General features: G+C 36.7%; 1 protein-coding gene across 1 annotated transcript in view; it reads right to left on the reverse strand.

Annotated features, from left to right (window-relative positions):
- PTPRN2 (protein tyrosine phosphatase receptor type N2) overlaps positions 1–21,691 on the reverse strand; it is a 636,386-nt gene that overhangs the window by 392,028 nt on the left and 222,667 nt on the right. The window contains exons 4-6 of the mRNA XM_077789214.2: positions 18,779–18,896; positions 13,799–13,961; positions 896–1,319 (exon numbers count right to left, since the gene is read on the reverse strand). Coding sequence (XP_077645340.2) covers positions 896–1,319; positions 13,799–13,961; positions 18,779–18,896 — 705 coding nt within the window. The remainder of the gene's footprint in view (positions 1–895; positions 1,320–13,798; positions 13,962–18,778; positions 18,897–21,691) is intronic.

The raw sequence follows: 21,691 nt of genomic DNA on the forward strand, positions 1-21,691 counted from the left end.
CAAAACCCATTGGGGTATTGGTGACTTCAGTGTAACAGATACAAGTGCTTGACAATGGCTGGGGATCAAGTCTTTCATTTTTCAGGCATTCTGAGCCACTGTAATAACATTGATAGATTAGTTTAAAGAAACAACAAAATGAATTGTAAAGTCTACATGATCCCCAAGACTCATCTTATAAAGCAGTGCTTTAAGTGCAGCACAGCATGGGGATGTTACTTTCCATTTTAATTTAAATATTTTTTGAACTATCACATACCGAATAAACTGCGATCCAATCATTGTTAATCAGCATTATCAAATAAAAGATGAAAGCCCAGGAATTGGGTTCTTTGTTACAGAATGTCCAGACAAAACTAGATGCAACCCCACTTTCTTGTTCACCTATCCATGGAACTGACAGACTCGTCCCTTCTCTGTGTCCTGCACCAGAATTCATCTCACTGTTAATTTCTGTGCTTAACTTTGAACTTTACCCATGATCCTTGAATTTATAGTTAAAGAGATGTGGAACAAAACCAAGCATTTCTGTATTATCTATATATATAGTGTGGGATGAATGCATAAAACCAGATTTTGATAGCGAAGATATACCCGTAATTATGCGTTGTTTGTAAAATGCTTTGAAAATATAATAAATTACATAAACGCTATGTCTTACTTAGTGCCATATATTTCTGCACACATATGGAAGGTGGGCTGAACAATGTGGGTAGATGTTTGCAGGGAAAGAGTAGCTGGAATGGTGAAAATTATTACTGCGTTGTGGCAGATATAAATATGCCAATACTAGGAGATATAGCAAATGTCTAATTTTATTTTCTTTTTCTCAAAAATGTTCAGTAAACAAGAGGGAAACTTCAGGTAAGCAACAATAAGTAAATATCAACTTTACCATCCACAATGCTCAGAGGGTCTTGCTGGGGAGCAGATTTGTGACTCAGCATCTCTGGGGTTGGCCTCTGCGGGAACAGCTTCCGCATTGGGAAATCTTCCGCTTTGCCTTTGGCAAAAGTTCCATCGGAAGGACTGACCTGTGTAGAGTACAATCTCTCAGGATAGACCTGGGAGCCTTTAGTCCTGCTGTGAGGGCTGTTCCCACTGCTCTGTGCAGACAGGTTCTGGGTGATGTAGGAGTGCAGCGCGGCCATCAGGCTCTGCTGCTCCCTTCCCTTCTCCGGCTGCCGCTGGCGGAGGCTCCGGCCACGGGCACTCTCAGGGAATTCCTGCTGGGATTTCGATGCGTGGGCCAAAGCTGGTGATGGCTCCTTGGGGTTCTGCCTCGTGTAGTACCTCAGAGGGTCATTGTAGACGTAGCTCTAGAGAGAGCAGAAGGTGGACAAAAGGAAAGGGTCAGAATTGCTTTGTAATTATCGTGCAGGGATTTGAGGCAGAAGCCTTCGTGCTTTACCAGCCAGGAAAACAATAACTGGAACTTGCCATGCAAATGTAAACTGCAAACCACAGACTGTAAAGTGTGCTTCAAAAAGGCACAACTGTTCAATGTGCAAACATACAGTTTATCAAATTGTTAAAAAGCAAGAGCAAGAGATTAGAGACAGAATAACATAACTCAGTGTTACCTATGTGTGAACTATTTCCATTCAGACAGAGAAAGAAAATTTAATAAATCTACTTTCCCTTTTCCCTTTTTACTTAACCTGCAAAAATAATTTTTCCAATTACTTACCAAAAACTAGCATGTCAAATTAAAAACGTCATTTTTAAAGGAACACCAAGTAAGTAAACCATTTTATTGCATATATTAAGTACTTTGTTCTATTTTAAATGAAATATTTTTCCACTAAATTAAATCACTAATAAATATATCATTTGACACTGGGAAAAAAATGATAAACATTTAAATTGTTTTTTAATTAAATTATTCTTTTCAGGAAAAGCGCCACAGCAAATTAAACAACAATGTTAAAAACATGTCAATCAAGCTCAAATCACATTTTTACTGAAAAAGTGCTGTGGAATAAAAAGTGGAAAGGTGGGCTTGCAGTACAATTTTCTATTTTCAGTTTCTCTTCTCATGGATACTATCACTTAATCCTAGAGGCTTTTTTGCTCTGATCACAACCTGAAGGCAGGCCTTTTCATCTATTAGCAAATGAGTTCCATCCTCCTAAATAATTTCAAAAATCATTTTTCTTCAGTTGTTGCTAAATACAACTTTGAACTAAGAGGTTTACTTATATCCACAATAATTCTAATTAGATTCTTGGTTTATGATTCCCTGAGGACACTTGCTGAGGTTACATCCCTTCCTGTATGTTTGCTCCAGGATGGGTCCTGCTTCTCAGCTGTGCTCTCTTGGTTAAACTGTCAAACTCCATCACAATGTGGCAACCTTAGGACAGGAATTATGTCAGCTCTCACTGCTATAAATTATTGTGAATCACTGGTGTCCCTGTGCACTGATGACACAATGATTTAGGACAGAGGGAGCTGCAAAATACAGAGGGAATGAAGACACTATACACTCCAGAGGAAGGCAATTAGAAGGATTCAGACAGAAAAATCATGATTTATGTATTTGCTAATGTACTTTGCAAAAACAAAATAAGTAAGATTGATAAACTCCTCCAGAGATGAAGAATTAGTTTTAGATTTTATCTAGGTCCTAATTTCTGGACAATAATTTTGCTCTCCATCTGAACAATTTTATTTCTTCTGTGGACAGTCAGTGGATTTTATATGTTAATATATGTTCATACCTATTTCTTTCCAAGAGAGTTTTCTTCCCCTTAAGAAATGATTGAAGAGGTTCATTCCATGGTTCCATATCATGATTTAAACAGAATTATGGTATAGGCAATTTTATTACAGAGACAAAAGGCACTTTGGTTTGTGACCTACCAATGCAAGGCTTTGGATTTCTGCAGTTGGTCTTTAACATAGAAATGTGCTTTGTGAAAGCCAAGAAATTGGGCTGCAGTGAAGCAGTGTCAAAAAATCAGAGCTAGAGATCAAGCAGCTTTGTGTATGAAATATTTCAGTGTCCCCTGGGAACTCTATCAAACAGCAGCAGTGCAGCTCTGGTTCAGTGCTCCAGCTGCAGGGTAGGCATTGCTCTGATCAGCTCCAAGGGGGAGCCAGTTGTCAAAATGCAAGCTGAACACTGTTTACATGCTTAATAGCAAAGCCTAAATATGAAAAACTTCCAGTCAAATGCATTTATCTCCCTTTTTGAACGGGTCTTTGCCTAGGGTAATTAAAAACCTCTAATGAAACTCACTCCAGAGTGAGGAGGAGCTGCAGAGGATGACACAAAGCTGCCCAGGACACCCTGAGCAATTCACTGAAAATTCACATAAGCTGCCATCTGCCTTGCCCACTCCTGTTCTCTCTGTCTTGCAGCCTTCCAGAGGACCTCCTGGGCTGAAGGGAAGGAAGAACAGGGAGCTGGGAAAGGGAGAAATGCAACAGGGGGAAGAGGACATTCCCCATTCAGTCATGGAAAAACAAGAAATTGCTCAATCCAACTCAGTAACTGCACCCCAATTTGGATTGATGCCCCATATACAGCTCTCTCTTTTCTCCTAAGCTTTATTAGTAAGTGTTAGAGGGGAAGAAACTGCTGGACACTCACAAACCTTGTGAAAGATTAGGGCTAGGAGATGTGGGCTGGCTTCTGATGAGTTATTTAACAAGTCCAAGCGTTGTTTAGCATTAACAGATCAGTGTTTTACTGCTCTTGCAGACAAGGAGCACATCAACAAAGAAAAGACCACCAACCCACCAAGTGATCATGCACAAACTGGATAAAGGTGTGTGCCAGTCCTGGGCTCAGAGCTGCACCTCTGTCAGGAAGGAGCAGCCTCTCAGCAGCTTGACAGGTCACACTTTGGGCAGTAAGGGATGAAATATTAGAAGTTCTAATTAAAGTAGAGCACTGATAGCTCAGCTGTCTTCACTGATAGCAGCCCTTCTGATGTAGTTTACTCTGACTTTAATTAAAGGGGTCTCACAGCTCTATGGCAATTTCCCACCTGCAGGAGCAAAAAGTCCCCTTCCTTGCTGCTCCCATCTCAAACACAACACCAGAAGTACATGTGATATGCAAGAGGAAATCCAAGTAAAATTGCAGCACTGATAAATACAATCCTAAACTATGGGTTTGCTTAAGTGGTATGGGGGAAAACATCTAATTTTTATGGCAAAATATAGAACAAAAATATCAGTAATGTGTAATTTAGAATCCAGATACAATTTACATCTCGAGTTATTAATAACAATTGCAGAGCACTGTGATTATCTTATTGGAAGTGGGTTTTGCAAAACCCACTCCAGAACATGGACACTGCTAGTTTGATTAATGTCAAAGTTAAATAGCATAGTCCATGGTTAATGAAAAGAATATAAATTCCCATACTGGTGCCTTCTAACATTATGGAGAAGCAGAGGGAAACACAGAGCTGGAAATTTTTGAAAGAAAATACATTTCTGGATTGATTACACAGGACTCCATATGATGTACTGCCAGTAATAGAACAAAAAACCCCACCCCAAACAAACATTAAGTGGAATGTACAAGAATAAAAAATACACTAGTTGCCATATAGATGGTTTATACTGAGAAGGGTATACAAGCCCTGGTTACTGTGAGGAACATTTCATTTTTTAATAGGTAAAATACTGTTCAATTATCTCATGTCACTGATACAAAGCCTTTGAAAAGTATTCTGAATTTATAAACCCCTCAGTTTAAAAAAAATCTTATTTCTCCATCTGCACAGGATTTCCCTCTCCTTCATCACCTTTCAAATAAGCTATCTCAATAATTCACACATTACAAAAATCCACACACACTAACCTTTCTGAAGATGGAATTGTTAGGGCAATGTCTTGTATGGTTTAGGTATGTAACTAAATTACATTTTCTGCATGAAAATTCATGGAAGGGCACATTAAATTACACTGCAGACACACTGTGCAAAAGTCTATGAACAACATATTTTATTAAAAAAAATACAAATTAAAAGAGTGGTGCAGGATTAGATACATAAAACATAATGCTCTTCAATTTATCCACTAAAGGGTAGATTGACTTGAATGTTTTGCATATGTGCAGAAAGAATGGAATCAAAATTATAACAAAATACTTCCTTTCTTGCACATACATTTGCTAAATCTGGAAGGCACATAAAGCTAACAAAAATCCTTTTGAAACTTATAATGAAGGAATCTTCTGCCCTCAATTTAATTTATGTTTTTGTGTTTGATGCATTTGCAGACATTAACCCATGTTTGCTACCACTTAAATTTGGCTGAAGCATGATTCCACCTACAACTCTTAATTTACTGTGCCTATTTGACATATTGACATTATGGTCTCTGAAATTAGAAGATAGTACCATAACAAACACTGGAAGGCCCATCTTTATGGGGGGATAAAATAACATTTTCCAAAGACTACTAGAAATGAAATTACCTCACACCTTAACTGACTGTGTGGAGTGAAAGAAGTTTAGTTTTTTGTACCAGACACAGTCTGGATGCTCTGTGACTCACACAGACTTGCCTCATGCAAACTCACCACATGGGAGATACCTGTAGTCACGTGAACCCCCAAAATAAACACCAGCACAAGGGCACTGCCTGATTGCTGAATCAAAGGGTAGCCTTGGAGCTTGTACTGCTCAATTTACCTTTAAATTGATAGAAATCCACCCAGAAATGAAACCTGAGGGCCAAATGGGTGTCAAGGAGGGAATGACAGCATGAAAGTCCCAGGGGTAGGGCTGAGCAAGCAGCACAGCTCTGTCCCCAGAGCATCACAGCTGAAGCAGCAAGTCCTGTGACAACAAAGCCTTAATTCCTTCAGCTGGTGAGCTGCTGTGGCCACACAGTGCTGTCCTGTCAGGATATCTCAGCAGGCTTCCAGCCAGGTTCAAGCTGAAAGGGGGAAACCCTTCACAAGCTCTGCATGCTGTAGACATGACCTTACACGCTCTGCACCAAATTCAGTGGTAGCTTTCTCTGAAAAGAATAACTACAGCCAATGAGCATTTTCAATTGTTTGAGCAATAATGAAGCAAAGGCCTTTTCTACCAGCTGCTAATGACCTTTTCACTAACTATAATATTATACCATGCACAAACCCCAAGAATTTGTAAAACTAATTCAGAATCCAGGAACTGGAAAAGAGGCCAAATCAATGCTTCCTGCAGTGATGGGACAGCATCAGGCCATGGCCTTTCCACAGATTCATAGATTTAAGGCAAGAGGCAACACTACAGTTATCTCACTTGACCTACTATTTCATTGATAATTTTCTGTAACTATCTTTTATTTTCTTTCTGAAAAATACAGTAGCTTTGAAACCACTTAAGAACTACATCAGAGAAGGTGGCAGAGATTGTTAATTAATATTATGTAGTTTGGAGTGTCAAAAACTTGATCAAACAAAAGGAGCCTTTAGAGTCTGCTTTGATTGAAGCTATTCACAACTTTGTTTCCTAATCTTTGTTATGAAACCACAGTGCAACAGGACCATCCAGGCTCTGACTCTCAATAATCAATAATCTCTACTCAATAACCTCTACTGCTGTAATTGATTTCAGAGATTTGGTTTCTACTCTTAAACAAAAAAAAAAAATTCAAAAAAGAAAAGGCAAAAAAAAAAAAAAAAGAAGAAAAGAAAGGACAATACACTGGCTTCTTTCTGTGTAAGTTACTACTTAACAAAATCTCTTTTAAGTCTCAGATGTTCCCAACCATTCTTGATCTCCTTTGGAATGATCATATCCACTTGACTACCCTTCAACTATCTACAACAGACTCTCCTTCATGGATAATTTTTATTGCCAGTTGATGTTACTTACTGTCTTAAGTTTTCATAACTACCTGTTGTTTTCTCTCTTTCCCTCTGACACATCTCCATTCTGTGGGCCAAAGCAACATTTCCTTTGGTGTGGAAGGAGTTCTGGGTGGTCTTTTCTCAGCATTCATGATTGGCTCAATATAAACAACAAAGGTCAGTTTTACACACTGGGACACATGGCTTGTCTCCACACATAAAGGATAAAACACCTGGGAAAAATGAAGGGTTGATGACCCCCAGTAACCTGATCAATGGCAAGGGACCCCTGCCCTGGCTCCATCCAGGGCCACCACAGTGAGCCATCAGCCATCACGTCTAGGAGTGCCACCCACCAGAGGGCTGATGGGAAAAGCTCTCTGCACCACCCTGCAGACTGAAAAGAGTTAACATTTGCAGGGGTGTGGGACTCCTTAAGAGATGCAGGACTCCTTCTGGGTGCCATCTTGTCATTGTCCGAGGCACACTATGGGATGTTTAGGAAAAAGGAGTAGTCTGGAATGGCAGCATGTAAGCAGGCTGACCAACAGACCTGTCTGAGCATGGCTCATGTCTGTCCTGTCTTCTCAGCAAACTCCATTTCTAACCATTCTCTCTTATGTACTTTGTGTCCTGTGGTGCCTCCTGGCAATACCTGCTCCACTTGGCCACTGCCTGGACATGGGGACACAAGACTTGAGGCATCTTTACCTCTGCATTCAGGAGCTCCCTGACAGTGGGAACCAAAGAGTGACAGTCAGCCCACAGTGATGGGGCAGCCCAGAGATCAGTGCTGACGGCTCCACCAGGGTGTATCAGCTTCCCTTTCCTGAGAACATTTTGCTCATAGGCCAATAAGTCTGTTACTCAAAGTTTCAGTGAATGATGTTTAAACACTTTTCTGTAGGCATATGCTAGTATATTGAGCTATCTCATTATCTAAAGATGATTTTCATAGAAACATGACGATCTTCAACTGCCAAAAGTTAAGCACATTAACATCAATTCAATATATTTATAACTCCAACACATGAATATAGAAAATACTTTTATCCTAAGAAATGCAAGTGAATAGAGATCTGCAGGATTGATGTCCACAACATTGCTTTACAACCCCATTGAAAATAACCTTCCACTTGCTGGATAACTTCTAGAGGTCAGCTAAGGTATTTTTCCACACTAAAAATAAAGAAATTGTTGATCCACTGTCCTGAAATGTCTACACCAACATACTCACACAGAGGTAGATAAAGTAAGTTTAAATTTCTGTGAGCTCTACCCTCTCATTTGATAAGTATAACAGAAAAATAAAAATGGATTTTAAAATTTGTGTCAGCTTCATCATCTTCTATTTACTGATTTCAATGTACTGAAGTACAGGGAGTAAATATTTGCAAGACAAACAGCAAACTCACAGGACAAATTACAGAAGCAAATTCCAAACACATGGCATTTGAAAGAAAAAATAGTTGGTTTTGAAGGGAAGGGTCTGAAAAATAAATAAATCTTATTATCCAGTCAGTATTTGAGATTTTAAAAATATCAATCTATGTTTCATCTGGGAATTACTAGAAATTAATTAACTGCCCTTTTAAATAAGACTCCAGACTTGACACAGATCATTTATAATAACATTTCTATGGCACTTATATCTTCTAATAATTGAAAAAATAATTAATCCTTTTGAGATACCTGTGTGATAAGGGAAATGGTGATTTCTATGTTAGATGTTGAAACTCTGTCATTATAACCTGTATAAACTGATGGGTTGTAGGTAAAAGTACTGGTTGGATCTAAGACTTGAGCATGATACTAGCACCAGAATGCTCCCTTGCTAAATTATTAGTTCAAAAAATAAATCACAAGTCACATTAGATCACCAGACTGTGCATTTATGCCACACACAATATGATTGCAATTTTACTAGGCTTTGTGTCCATGATTCTATTTGAGCTTTAAATGTGTGCATACCAGTCCTTCCAGAAAAAAAATCTACACCAGATTCCTGCAGAATGGCCATGAGGATGGAAATTACAGCATCTCATTTTCTATATTTAAATTAAAACAGATGAATCACAACTTGAAAACTCTCTTTTTCCCTCCATTGATCATGGAATGAATTTAGTCTGATGTGCACCAATACAGACATCTTTATATGGTCAAATGATTTCTGCTCCAGTGCCTATGGAGGTTTGTTTGTTGGGTTGTTTTGGTTTGGTTCTGGATTTTGTGGGGTTTCTCATTGGTTAGTTTGGGCTTTTTGTGTATGTGTGTTTGTTGATTTTTTTAAGGAGGATTTATTATTTCCATTTTGCTATAAGAGCCATGAAGACGAGAAAGATCTGAAAGATTAAATACTTTTCTGGGATTTGTGGTTTAGCTTTTAGTTTATGCTTTACCAAAAAATTATTGCATAACCTCAGAAAATCTGTCTAATCTGTCTGTGAAGTAGGGGCATTTACTCTTCCCCACTTTGTAATGGCTGCAGGCAAATGGATCCACCAATGCTTGGGAAATGTTCAGCTATCACTGCATAATTATGCCAATAGAGAGGCAATTCTGCAGCTTCAAGGACACATTCCTTTATCAATGATTCTAGAAATATTTTTATTAAAGTGTTCAAGCACAGCTGAATTATATTTTTATACATAATCTCTTATATATGAAATATTAAATTTCACCTTTATACAAACAGTTTAAATATATACACTGCAAGAAGTTTTTTTTTTTTTTTTTGTAAAAATTTTGATGAACTTCATTCAGTCCTCCCTGTATTTAAATCAGTGTTAGATAAATAAAGGTGCTGCTTTTTTGAATTAAAGCTCAAGGTTAAAATGTGCAATGACTAAGTAATTTCTTACTAGTTAATCACAATAATTATTATTTGCAGAGAAGCTCAAAGCATGTCTTTGAGCACTCATGCACTCAGATTTTCTAAAATAAATAATAATTCTGTTCAATAATTACCACATCTCTTAGTTCTTTTGGTGATCAATTACAAATATTCAAACAATTGATTTTTTAGGCCGGCAAATATATGAATTTTTAGTTTATATAATTTATATAATTTTTACTTGCAGCTTCTCCCCTTTCAGCACAATTCCACTACTGAGCCACAACTCTCTGGCACTAACCCATCACTTTACCTGTTTCTTTTCCCCCTCATGATTTGAAAAGGCCTTTATTAGCCCCTTCTTTGATGTAAAGATTCTGTTTTGTTTTGGTTTTTTCACAGAAATCTTTACTTTAAAATTTATAAGAATACCTAAGATGCAGAGATTTCTATAATCACAATAACTACAGAAGAAGTCTACCATGAAAATGAATGCAACTAAAACACAAAGAAAAGTAACAACAGAAAATTCATTAAATTCCCTAATGTATCTGCCATAATTTTCTCTTCTCCCCATCCTACCCACAAGGGCCTGAATGGCACACTGGCCTGACGAAAACCTCAGCAGCAGGTGGGACCAACCCCATCTGAAGTCATCAGGGACCAGGTCAGGGGAAGGAGAAAAAGCATCTCCATGAATTGCTTCAAGCCACAAAACCCAAATCATAGGGCAGAGATTCCTGCAACAAGAAATACAGCCACAGCACAAGTGTGATGGCAACTTCCTAATTCCTACAGCCTGTCCAGCAGAAAGTACATTTGGGGCAGGCTTCAAATAAGTTCTCTTTCTGTGATAAGTAAAACTTTTCTTGGTCAGATGAAATCTCCCATAACCATTCAAACACAGGCGTACACACCAGCAGCAAAGGCAGCAAGTTCTCCTTTGCAGCTCTGAGCTTTAGCAATACCAGCCATGTGCTGTCTTCCTAATCCAACAAAACCCTGAGCCTCAGTTTCTGTAGGAATGTCAAAAGTGCAGTGGGTTTTTCAGGGGTTTGGGTGTTTTGATATGAGAGGGGTTTGTTCCAGCTGGAGTGGAGAAGGGACAATTCACACATGACTTGAAGCCTCTGCATTTCTCACCTCTGTAGCTAAGATAAACCAATTCTCATTAAAATATATGCCTGGGTATTTGTTATTTTCCATACTGCATCCAGGTTTAGTAGAAAGGAATCACAAAGACTCACAAAGACTTTGTGAATGGTAAAAATTTCATAAAGCCCTTTCTTAAAGTGTGTGTAGGGAAGACCAAGAAAACCAAACACAAAATCCCACTAGCTAATGCTTGAGTAACAAATGCCACCAAGTGCCCATTTCCTGAACAACTCTTTTCAGCTGAACTAAAGTGAAATATTCTTTCCAACTGTAACCAAGACACACCAAACTTCTGATTTGCCTCTATTTACTGTCAGAGTCACTATCAGATGGCTAGATTACAGCCTGCAGTAGATACTGCCTGTATACTGAGAAATAATTCTGAGTTAGTGATGAAATTCAAGTGCTTCAAAAATCACCTGAAGAAGCTCTTGCAGTAAATGGTAGATGCCATAGGAATTTTGTCAATCACATGATTTAAGCTTACTGGTAGTGTTTCTGTCACTGCTGTATAAGCCTCAAGCTGACAGTTGCTTGAGCAAGGGAAATAGAAAAAGAGTTACCTGCTTTAAATTTTGTGATGCTTTATTTTACAACTTTTTTCATAACTCTGTGTGTGATGTCTATTCAGTAATTTTGAAGCTCTGTAGTTTTATTCTGATAATACAAGTGGAAGACGGTACGGCAACTGAAGACTGAAAGTTTGTAAAATATAATCATGTGAATATACAAAATAACACTTTCAGAGTATAAGGAACATTTTCAAACCTCTTTATCTTTTATCTCTTTGTTTTACATTTGGCCAGAGACCTCTGATGTCAGGCTTGGACCCTGAATCCATACAGGAATTCTGTCAAGAAGCACTAAATTTCTGCAAGATTCAGACACGTTTCACAGCACGTAAGGTATCAAAGCAACCAGAGTAGTGTTATAGCCCCTACTCCCCAACAGCAGGAATGAAGTGACAGAGGTAAAAGAAAATTATTTTTGAGAAGGGCAAACCCTAAAAGCTGCAGTTCTAAGTAGTGTAAATTGCCTCTGTCTTGTGCTTATTTTAATTAGAGAAGGACAAAAAAGTTTAAAAGATCAGATCTTGCTACAGTTATTTAATGTGGGTTTGTAATCTACATATTAAGCACAAAAATAAGGTACCAATATTTTGCTGAAGCTTGCAATTAAAGTGCACAAAGTAGCTATCTTCAATTTCAAATGGTACAAGCATATTAGAGGTAGCTCATCCAGTTACTTTTCCACCTTCTCTTTTCAAATTTTTTAAATTTTATGAGTTTTTTTCTGTTTCTCGGAGCAGCAAAAATTCTGGTTTTGTCTCTTGTTTAAATGCTATTTCACTAACAAAACAACAAATCAAGATAAAAATATTACGTCCCTCTTGCTTTTTCAAGAAGAGCGGTTGCATTTTATTTGCCAAGGATAGGGAAACATCTCCAGGATCATTTGAAATTCACGGCTGATCATTAGTTTTTAAAATAATTTTTCTTTTTCCTTTTTTTTTTTTGACTTTCAATTATAGGTAACACATCTGACTCAATGTCTGTTGTTTCAAAATGCTCCTTAGTAAATAGAGGTGTACAGTTTGCTCCTATACGTGCTTCATTCCCAGATTTTCTCCTCTTTATCCCACTCCCCCAGGCTTCAGAGTACACATCTCCATGGCAACACTCGATAAGGTTGGTGGGTGGTGTTATCACAGCAGGCTTCCCCACAGAAGGTCTCAGCCATATGGATTATTTATGAACTTGCATGACAACACCAGACCCACTGAAATACTTCTTGAGCAAGTTTTTGTTGAAAGCCAGTGACACAAAACAGAGCATCCTCACTGCAGCCAGGAGGAGAGTGGAGGAAAAGCAGCACCAAGCAGCTCATCAGGAGGTTCCTGATCCCTCCACAGAGCTGCCTTGTCACTGCCTGGAAGCTCCTCTTGCCCCAGATGAAATTTATGTGCCATAAATCACAAGTAGTGTCTATAAGTCAGTGAGAATCTGGGACATTGTGCTTCTGACAAGAATAACAACCATGACCAAATGGTTGCTACAACTGGTGCTGTTGCCAGGAGTTGTTGCAGATTGGGTGTCTCTGAGTTAGTCCCTGAATTAAATTAAAGCAGTTTGGCTTTGGCACTATAGTTTCTTCACCTGACATTTTTCCTAAAACTTTAGTATATTTTTGGCAAATTTTTCATTTATACTGATGCATTGAAATAGCACAGGCAATTTCTTGTAAAGTATTGCTGCAACAGCAGCCCAGTTCTTTAAAATCAAAGAGTGCATGCTTTGCTTTTTGAGCAAAATCTACAGGGCAATAAGGGCCTGCTGTATGGAACCCCTTCATCCAATAATTTAAATAAATTTAACAAGTTGCATCTTAGAGTGAGACTGATTTTCTCTAGAAAGGGAAAAATAAACCCGCTTTAGTTCTCAAATAGGCATGTCTGTAGTTTTTGACATAGTCAATACTCAATGGTTGTGATTTATCTGCCCAGCTATCTGTACATTTAAAATGTATACATATGAACCTTAACTGGTCACAGTGGGCTTCCTTATGATCAATAAGAAGTAGGAAATGTGAGGCACAATTTAGCAGACCCATTTTTAAAATCTGCTTAAAGATTATATGAATTGTAGCCTAAGCAGCACAAACACCAGCAAGAATTCACATGGTAGCTCAGCCACGTTTTTGGAGAGTAGCTCAGATGCAGTTTCAGATCAGCCAGTCAAGATGCTACCACCTTTATCCCACTCTTCCTTCTTCATCACATGCTATCCATCCCTAATTAAGGTAAAATGCTCCAGATTTGACAAGCTGAAGCATTTACAATGCTGAAGGTGATTCATTTTGAGAAAATTTAGTGCACTTATGATAATCAATTGGAGTAAATAACAATATCTGGTCTTCAGACAGAGGGGAAATTTCAAAAATGAGAACTTGGAGAAAAAGGAAGCCAAAATCACATAATGTAAGGACCACATTAAAAATACTACCTTGATAGAAGCTTTGTCACTTGTCTTCCATGGATACAAATTCTTAGATGCAGACTGGGAGAGAATTCTGAGATATTTAAGGTATTGCTGAAGAGACTTGGCCAAGTTGACATTATTTTCCACATCATAATTTCTTTCATTATCTTCATTCCATCCCAAAGTCCTGCATAGCAAAAGCATGGAAAATAAAGTTACCAGCCTGTCCAATGTACAAAGTGGCCAACTAAAAAGGCATTGCAAGCCAGTGTAGTTCAATACATAACAGGTAAGTCACTCAAAAGATTAGCAACCACAAAAGTATAGAAAATTCAATCTCTCAGCAAAAGTCAAGAAACCTTGCACTATTAACAATTTATTTCATGAATCTAATTAAATAAAAGTAAAGCAAATAAAATGCTATATCAAGGCAAAGCCATATTAAAAAACAAAGAAAATGCCTGTAAAAAGAAAATGCACATGATTAAATTGCACCCTAAAGAAACATGAGATGGTTCTAAGATTTAAAAAACTTGCTGGGTGATGATGAGATTCAATGCCAATTTGGCCCTCCACCAATGTAAAGAATAGAAGAAAGAGTACTCAATATGCAGAAATAATGGAGCAAGTAAACACCAGTGAAAGGCTTGAAAAGGGAATAATGAGATGGAAGAATATCTCTTCTGATCTTCTAATGTTCCTGGGATTCACAGAACAGTGGTACTTCCTGAGTGGTTTAGACAGATTTTGGTGACATTTGCAAAGAAAAGCTAGAAATGAGATTAAATGATGGCAGTGTGGAGGTGTTTATATGGGATTCAGAGTGCTGTGTGCAATGAATCTGAATTATTGCCAGCTGTCCTCATCTATCTCAACAACACATAAATGATGATGATAATTTAAATGTCAGCATCGGTAACTATTTCATTCCTTGTGCAAGAAAGCAGAGAGAAAGTTCCCAGCCCTCTTCCTTCCCTGTGAGTGAAGCTGTTTGAGGGAAATCACCTTTTGGTATCACCATTTCCTGCTCACATGCCCACACACTTCTCCAGTGAAGAAGAATTCCAGGTGGAAGAGCTTTACAGCTCAGTGAATGAATTTGACTTTCAACATCTTTGTGCCACTATAAATAAAATTTTATTCTACCAACCCACATCTTGGCACTAATGTAGAGGCACAGCCTGAGAGAGCAGCATTATATCATTTTCCAAAGCTGGGGTTTAATTATATTACTTTAATCAAAAATTAACAGACTTCCTTCCATGCTCACAGTTGTACCAAATGTGTGTCCCTACTAATTTAATACTAATAGATGTAATTAATATTCTAATTTACTGTGGTGGCACTGCAACCAACAGTGCTCACAGGTTTGCTCACTTTGAAACACCAGAAAAATCCTCCACTTCTCCCCAGTGTATAACAGCAGGTTCCCATCAGGGACACAAATTCCAGGAAAAAGAAGGGTTACTGCACAGAGCACTATAGCAAACCTGATATAATTTACCATCAGTCTTGCTTCCTTCTCATGCTGTTTGCATTTTTTTCTTATTCCAGAGGTCTAAATTCTGCCTTCTGATGGAGTGTGGACATGTAGGTAACAATATCCACCTTCTTTTCAGCTTAAAGCCAGACCAAAACTATTCTGGAGTTTCAGAAAGACCTGGGCACTGTGCTTGCTGCTTCAGTAGAGATGAACTAATCCAAACAGGCTCTCTTCATAGGGAGGATCCCAGTTGCCAACACTCACCTTTCATTCACTGATTAATTCCAACACTTATCTTCTGCTTTCTTCACTAATTTTAAAAGGAATGGAAAAGGAAAAAAAAAAAAAAATACAAAACACAGACCAAATTCTGCCCAAAGGATATTTCCACTGGAGCTGATGGGAACTGAATGCACAGACAAAGGACAGTATTTAGGTTGGCTTTTCAAACCATTATTTACAATATATAGTCACTGTCACTGGTCTTAAAAGTCAAATCTGGGATCTAAGATTTCTCATTTTTCATATGGAGACAATAATTGTACTCATATATACATTCCACGTTAGATATAATATTTTATGTTATAAACATTTAAACAATTAAAATGTAAAAGAATACAAAGCTTTCTATTTCATTTGATGACAACTTTAATAAGGTACTATGAATACATCTGAAAGATTTAAAAAAAATTTTCTAGTTCATCACGGTATCAACTTGTTAACTCAGGAATGCCTTAACTGACCAATTATAGCAACTAAATTAAAATATTTATTTTAAATATGACAAAGTTATACTGGAAAATGGATGGAAGACAAATATATAAAAGCAGTTGGTGAGTAGAAGAAATAACTGTCAAATGAGTCCTTTTTTCTGCCCTTATTTGGAAATATTTTCAGTTTTAATTTGCTCTGAAAGATGACTTTGCATAAAATTAACTTAAGAGTGTAAGGACAATACCACATATAATTATTTATCTACAGAAATAATTATGTATTTCCTACAAAATCTATCATTTTAGAATATTTTTTTGTGGAGATATCTAAATCACTTCACCTCTGCTATTTCTGGAATGTTCCAAATTAATAGAAACCACACATTTTAGAATAAATTTCTCCCTTTTAAATGCTGAGAGTATCTTATTACTGACTTAATGAAGGTTTTATTACAGAAATAATACTATGCCCCATTTCATACATTGAAGTTTGCTGGAAACGTTTGTGGTTTTGCCTAATTGCACCAATGAACACAACTGACATTTATTCCCTCTGTGCAGAATGGACTTTTTTCCTTTATCTTGAGCCCTCTTTCAAGAGAGGGTTTTTTGAAATTTAATAAGGACCCAGGAAATACCATGTACACTCCAGTTAGCCAACAAAGAAAGAACTTTCATCTTGAAATCAAACTCCCAGTTTCAGCATTTTTTTTTTAGATGAAATCCATGTCTTCTGTTTCATCAGATTTCATATGCACTAATTTAGCCTAAGTCAATTTACCTTTCAAGTGTCTGAGTCTATTTTCTTGCTCTCACCAGCTCTGTGGGGATTAATGACTCATTAGTATGACTTCATATTGTCTTATTACACACGTTAGCCTTAATAAAAGGTCTTCCTGACATAATGTTTCTTTGATAATTAGATACCTAGTCTAAGTTGCTTTTTAAATTATTTAATTATTATCTGATAAGATTTTAGCAAGCACACAGAGCACACTGAACATATAACACACTTCATCAGAATCTACAAGACACCAGGTTTCCTACTGTTCTCTGACCTACAAAACACGTTGCAAATGGACAACTAGAAAAATCAATTAATGCTTTAAACTGTTGGCACATAAGATAATGCTTTCAGAAGCACAGCTTGGTGACTGCAGAAAATCTATCCACAATAGGAACTGCTTTATGTGAACACATTTGAAATTCTGATGTTCTTGAAGTATCAACATACAAAATGTTGCAGATTTTTTTTAACACATAGTTATAGTTAAAAATGTAAAACATCTCAAACTTGTTAAAAACAGGAATTCTTAAAAGTGAGCATTTGTTTTCAACCTAAACCTTAAATAATTTTTTAATGTCTTCTTATATTTTTTATTTTTATATAACTACAAATCTGGAACACTGCAGAATATGGTCTTGATATAATGGAAATCTGGCTTATTTTATTTTACTCTCATGAATAAAAAATTTTAGGTACTCTCTTAAAAAAAAAATCCCCAGAAGATATTGAAGATCATTTCTGATACCATCTACTGAGAGTAATCCATTCAATACTGACATTTTGTGTATCTAAGCAGTGAAAACATGTTTATGGATTCAACCACATGTTGTTATCACCTTTATGGTAATCTTTAGATCACTATCTTCTTTAGACATTAAGTTTCTACCTTACTGCACTTCTGAAATGGTGCTGTGATTTTCAGAAATGCTTTTGAATCAGCAAACATGTGAAATACAGGGTCAAAGACTATGAATTGAATTAAATCAAAACAAACGGAGGCAAAAACAGTTGAAGACACTGGGAAGTGTCTTCATTTCCAGAAAAAAACAATAAAATAATCTAGAAAATAAATGGTTTGCAGTATATGCAAACCACATACTGCAGTGCAGGAAGATCTGAATTCCAACATTCAATATTTTGCCCATCAAGACTAGAAGCTCAATTTTATGCCATTATGATGAATTTTTTTTTTAACAAAAAGCCCTTTTTTTCAATTTCACTACTTTTGAGAATATAATTCTTAAAATTACGTAAGAGAAAGGAAAATTTACATTTTTAATGGTTCCTAAAATTTCATTCTGGGGCTTGTGTGGTTGGGTTGCACTTAAAATCCTGCAGGACACAACAGACCAGGAAAAGAGTCTCTTTATATGTGCAACTGTATACAAAGATGATATAATTGCAGGTTCTACAACCATATTACAGGTTCTACAGAATTACTGATGTGTGTTGAAACCAATTACTGCAAAGTCACCCCCTCAATACCTTTTAAACCATGTCTCAGCATTATTTTCTGTCATGGGAACTCACAGGGGTATCTCCTTCCTGAAAAAAATTGCAACTATCACTAGGAATCTATGGACTTCAAATCAATTACAGGTATGTTTTGGAAGAATTTGACTTTGAAAATATGATTAGTCACTCAGAATGTCATTCAATGCTTAGTCCAGAATAAAATATCTCCTGTAGCTGAGCTACTACTATAAGTTTGGTTTTTTAAGCCAGTCATAAGTAGGGATGGCCAAACTGACTGTAGAGAGTGCATAAATTGAATGCAAGGCCTGATGTTTTGAATTCTGACACCTCAATTAACAATAGAAAATGTAGTTCCTTAACTTGATGATAAACAGAAGAACAAGGTCCAGGGTTTTAATTCATTCTGGACCCTGAACACTGGTGGATGCCTTTATCATATAAATAGTGGCTTTTTAAATTTTTTTAATTCTGCTTCTGGGCCAACCTCTTTCTTATCATTTGCAAACCTTTCCAAAACCCAAGCAAAAACACTGCAGAAGACTTACCTTCCTGTGTCAGATCCTTCAGATGCAAATACATCAGGGCGTCTGCTGTGGATTTTGTGAATGCTTGAGAGTTCCTGACCAATAACATGCTGTGTGTAATCGTCTCGCCAGGTAAAACCTGATCAATAATGAAACAAACAAAGAAAAACAGAATGAAAAAGATTCACTATTTAACAACTTGAAAGTTTGGCAAAAATGAGTCCTAGATAAACAACGTTATAAAAAAAAAGAAAAAAGAAGCCTCACTTGGTTGGAACCCACGAGTGAAGTACAGATTCTCTTCCGTATGAAAACCTGTTAATGGAATTTTGCTAATGAAACCTCCTTGCAATAGAAGGAAGACAGTAAATCATGCAAGGACATTTTGAAAGCCTTTGGTCTTAGCAGAATCTTAACTAGTTGCAAACCATTTTTAATAGATAAAAAAGGGTTATTTTGGACAGCTATGGAAATTATCCCACTAGCTGGTTGAAAGGTTGCTCCATGTCCTCCCCATCCACAGCACAATGCCCCCTCTCTGTTTTCCCCATAAAAAATTAAGGTTTCGAACACTGAGGAGCTAGTACTGCAAGTTTTAGTGAAACACAGGTCGGAGTCAAATTAAGTTATATTTAAATGTTGCAAAAAAGAACTTTTCAACAAGGGGTGAGTGCAACTATGTAGACAAATTACAGCGACTACTCCTGAAGTAGGTGCATTTCCAATCTCTCAGTAATTATACTTGAAATAATGATATAATCACAAACATAATTGTTACCTGATTTGTACATCTTACAAGCTTTTTACTTTGTTACCTGGTTTTTTTACATGTTCTAGTAACACTTTAGATCACAGAATTTGCTGATGCAATTCTCTGTAAATATCTAATAGCTAAATACCACACAAGTGAAGAGAATTTCTGCTGTTATGCCCTGTGCAGCCAAACACTACAAATCTCTCAATGGCTGTTGACAGAAGTTCCAGATATGGTTATCCTGATAGTATCTTTCTGTAAGAAACCATCTAAAGAAAAATCCTCTCTAGCTCTGGATGAAGACAGTCAGATCTGGTTGTTAGAAGCAGGAAGGGAAGCTGCTAGAATTTGAAAGGACAATTTCTGGTTCAGTCCCTATTCTATGTACAAATTATAAACTTCACCACCATCTGGAGTCAACATGAGGTTTTTTGGTGTAGGCAGACCCTTAGGATGAAGATAAAACATCCTCAGCCTCAGCAGAACTCAGAACTTACTAGCACCAACTCACTAACTGGGATGGGTGCTTTATCCATTGGGCACTTCCAATTTTTCCACTTAATTTAAGCAGAATTATTTCTTCATTTACTAAATTCTGGAATTAAAAAGGAAGCCTAAATAGGACATTCTGCCTAAATTTCTCCATTCTGCCCAAGGATGCCATTCTGAGCATGCAGAAGCAAAAATTACTTTAATATTTATCAAATTTTCATCCTAGAGAGGAGACACTTCTGTAAGTTCAGCATACGTTTAGGCAGGGCTAGACAACATTAAAACTATGCTTTTGTCTTGGATTTAGAAAAGATTTAGGGGAGAAAAAAAAAAAAAAGAAAGGTCCTACTTGGGCAAGATTTAGGTGGGCTGCATCCCAAACTTTTTTTTCATTAATGAAATTAATAATAATAAAAAAAATTCTGAACCAATGTAAGCATGCATGAAGGCTTTAACAAACAAAAAAGCTTTGTAACATTCAACTTGTGATCCTTTCTCCTTTCCTTAAATAAAAATATTACTCAAGTTTATTGAGGAAACACTTCACCTGAAGCCATATTAGATGTTAATGGCTACAGTAAATGACTCCAGACACTTGGGAGGAGAAAGAATATCTGTCTCTATCTAATCTGGTTTTATTTCTGATTCATCCTTTTCAAATGCAAATATCACCTTTTCAAAGATGCCATGTAAGAAGATGGATTCAAATAGTTTTAAAAATCTAAATCTAAGGCTGCTCAGTACATGTTTTTATGTGAACACACAAAAATGAGTCACCATGCACCTATGATTACTGTGATCTATTGTAATTAAAATTATTTTAAAAACAAAGTTGGGACATATTCCATACCTATTTATATATGTATATATATATAAATGTTCAACTTTACTTCTCTGTTGTCTAGCACTACACATTTCTGTTTGTTTTATAATCTCATGAAGAGAAAAAAAACAAGATAACTTTCCATTTTAGGAGAATGTGCAACATAGAAAGTTCAGCTAGAATACATATATAGTAAAATCATTAGCAAAGTGTTAAAATTATGAATTCATGAACTGTGAGTCCAAAATTACTACAGTTTCACTCTCTAAGCCAATACTAACCCTATTAAAGGCTAAAGAATACATAATAAATACACAAACTTTGAAGAAAAATACATTTAATTATTCTGAGGACCTTTTCTCAAATTAAAGCAAGAAGAGTTCATCCATGCTACCTGCATACAGATAAGAAATTAATCTCTGAATCCTGAGAAATACAGAGTTTTGTGCCTACAAACCCCAACATTTTCAGTAAAAGAGCAGATGAAATAATTGTGATGCCTGTTCTCACTAGTCAAGAGAATGGTATGTCTGTTGCTATCTTCAGTGCATTTTTTTCTATTGCTGCACTATTTTAACATCTTTTCCTAATGCATTTGAAACCAGTAAAGATGGACTATCATCCTTAATGCATTAAAAAAAATGTAACTATGGCACTAAAGAAGAGTAAATAGATGAAAGAAAGACTACTTGTTACTGAGGTAGAAAAAACTGAAGAGAATATGTCCTCTCAGCTGTATCTTCAGCATTTGTAACTCACTTCAGTGTTAAGACAAGACATGGACAAAACCCACAAATTTTAAGTAATTCAAAAATCCCCTTGCCAATAATTTAATATTGCTGTCTCTTAAGCAACCATCTCGGGA

This window comes from Lonchura striata, chromosome 2 (assembly GCF_050655825.1).
Source record: "Lonchura striata isolate lonStrDom1 chromosome 2, ASM5065582v1, whole genome shotgun sequence".
NCBI classification, from domain to species: Eukaryota; Metazoa; Chordata; class Aves; order Passeriformes; family Estrildidae; genus Lonchura; species Lonchura striata.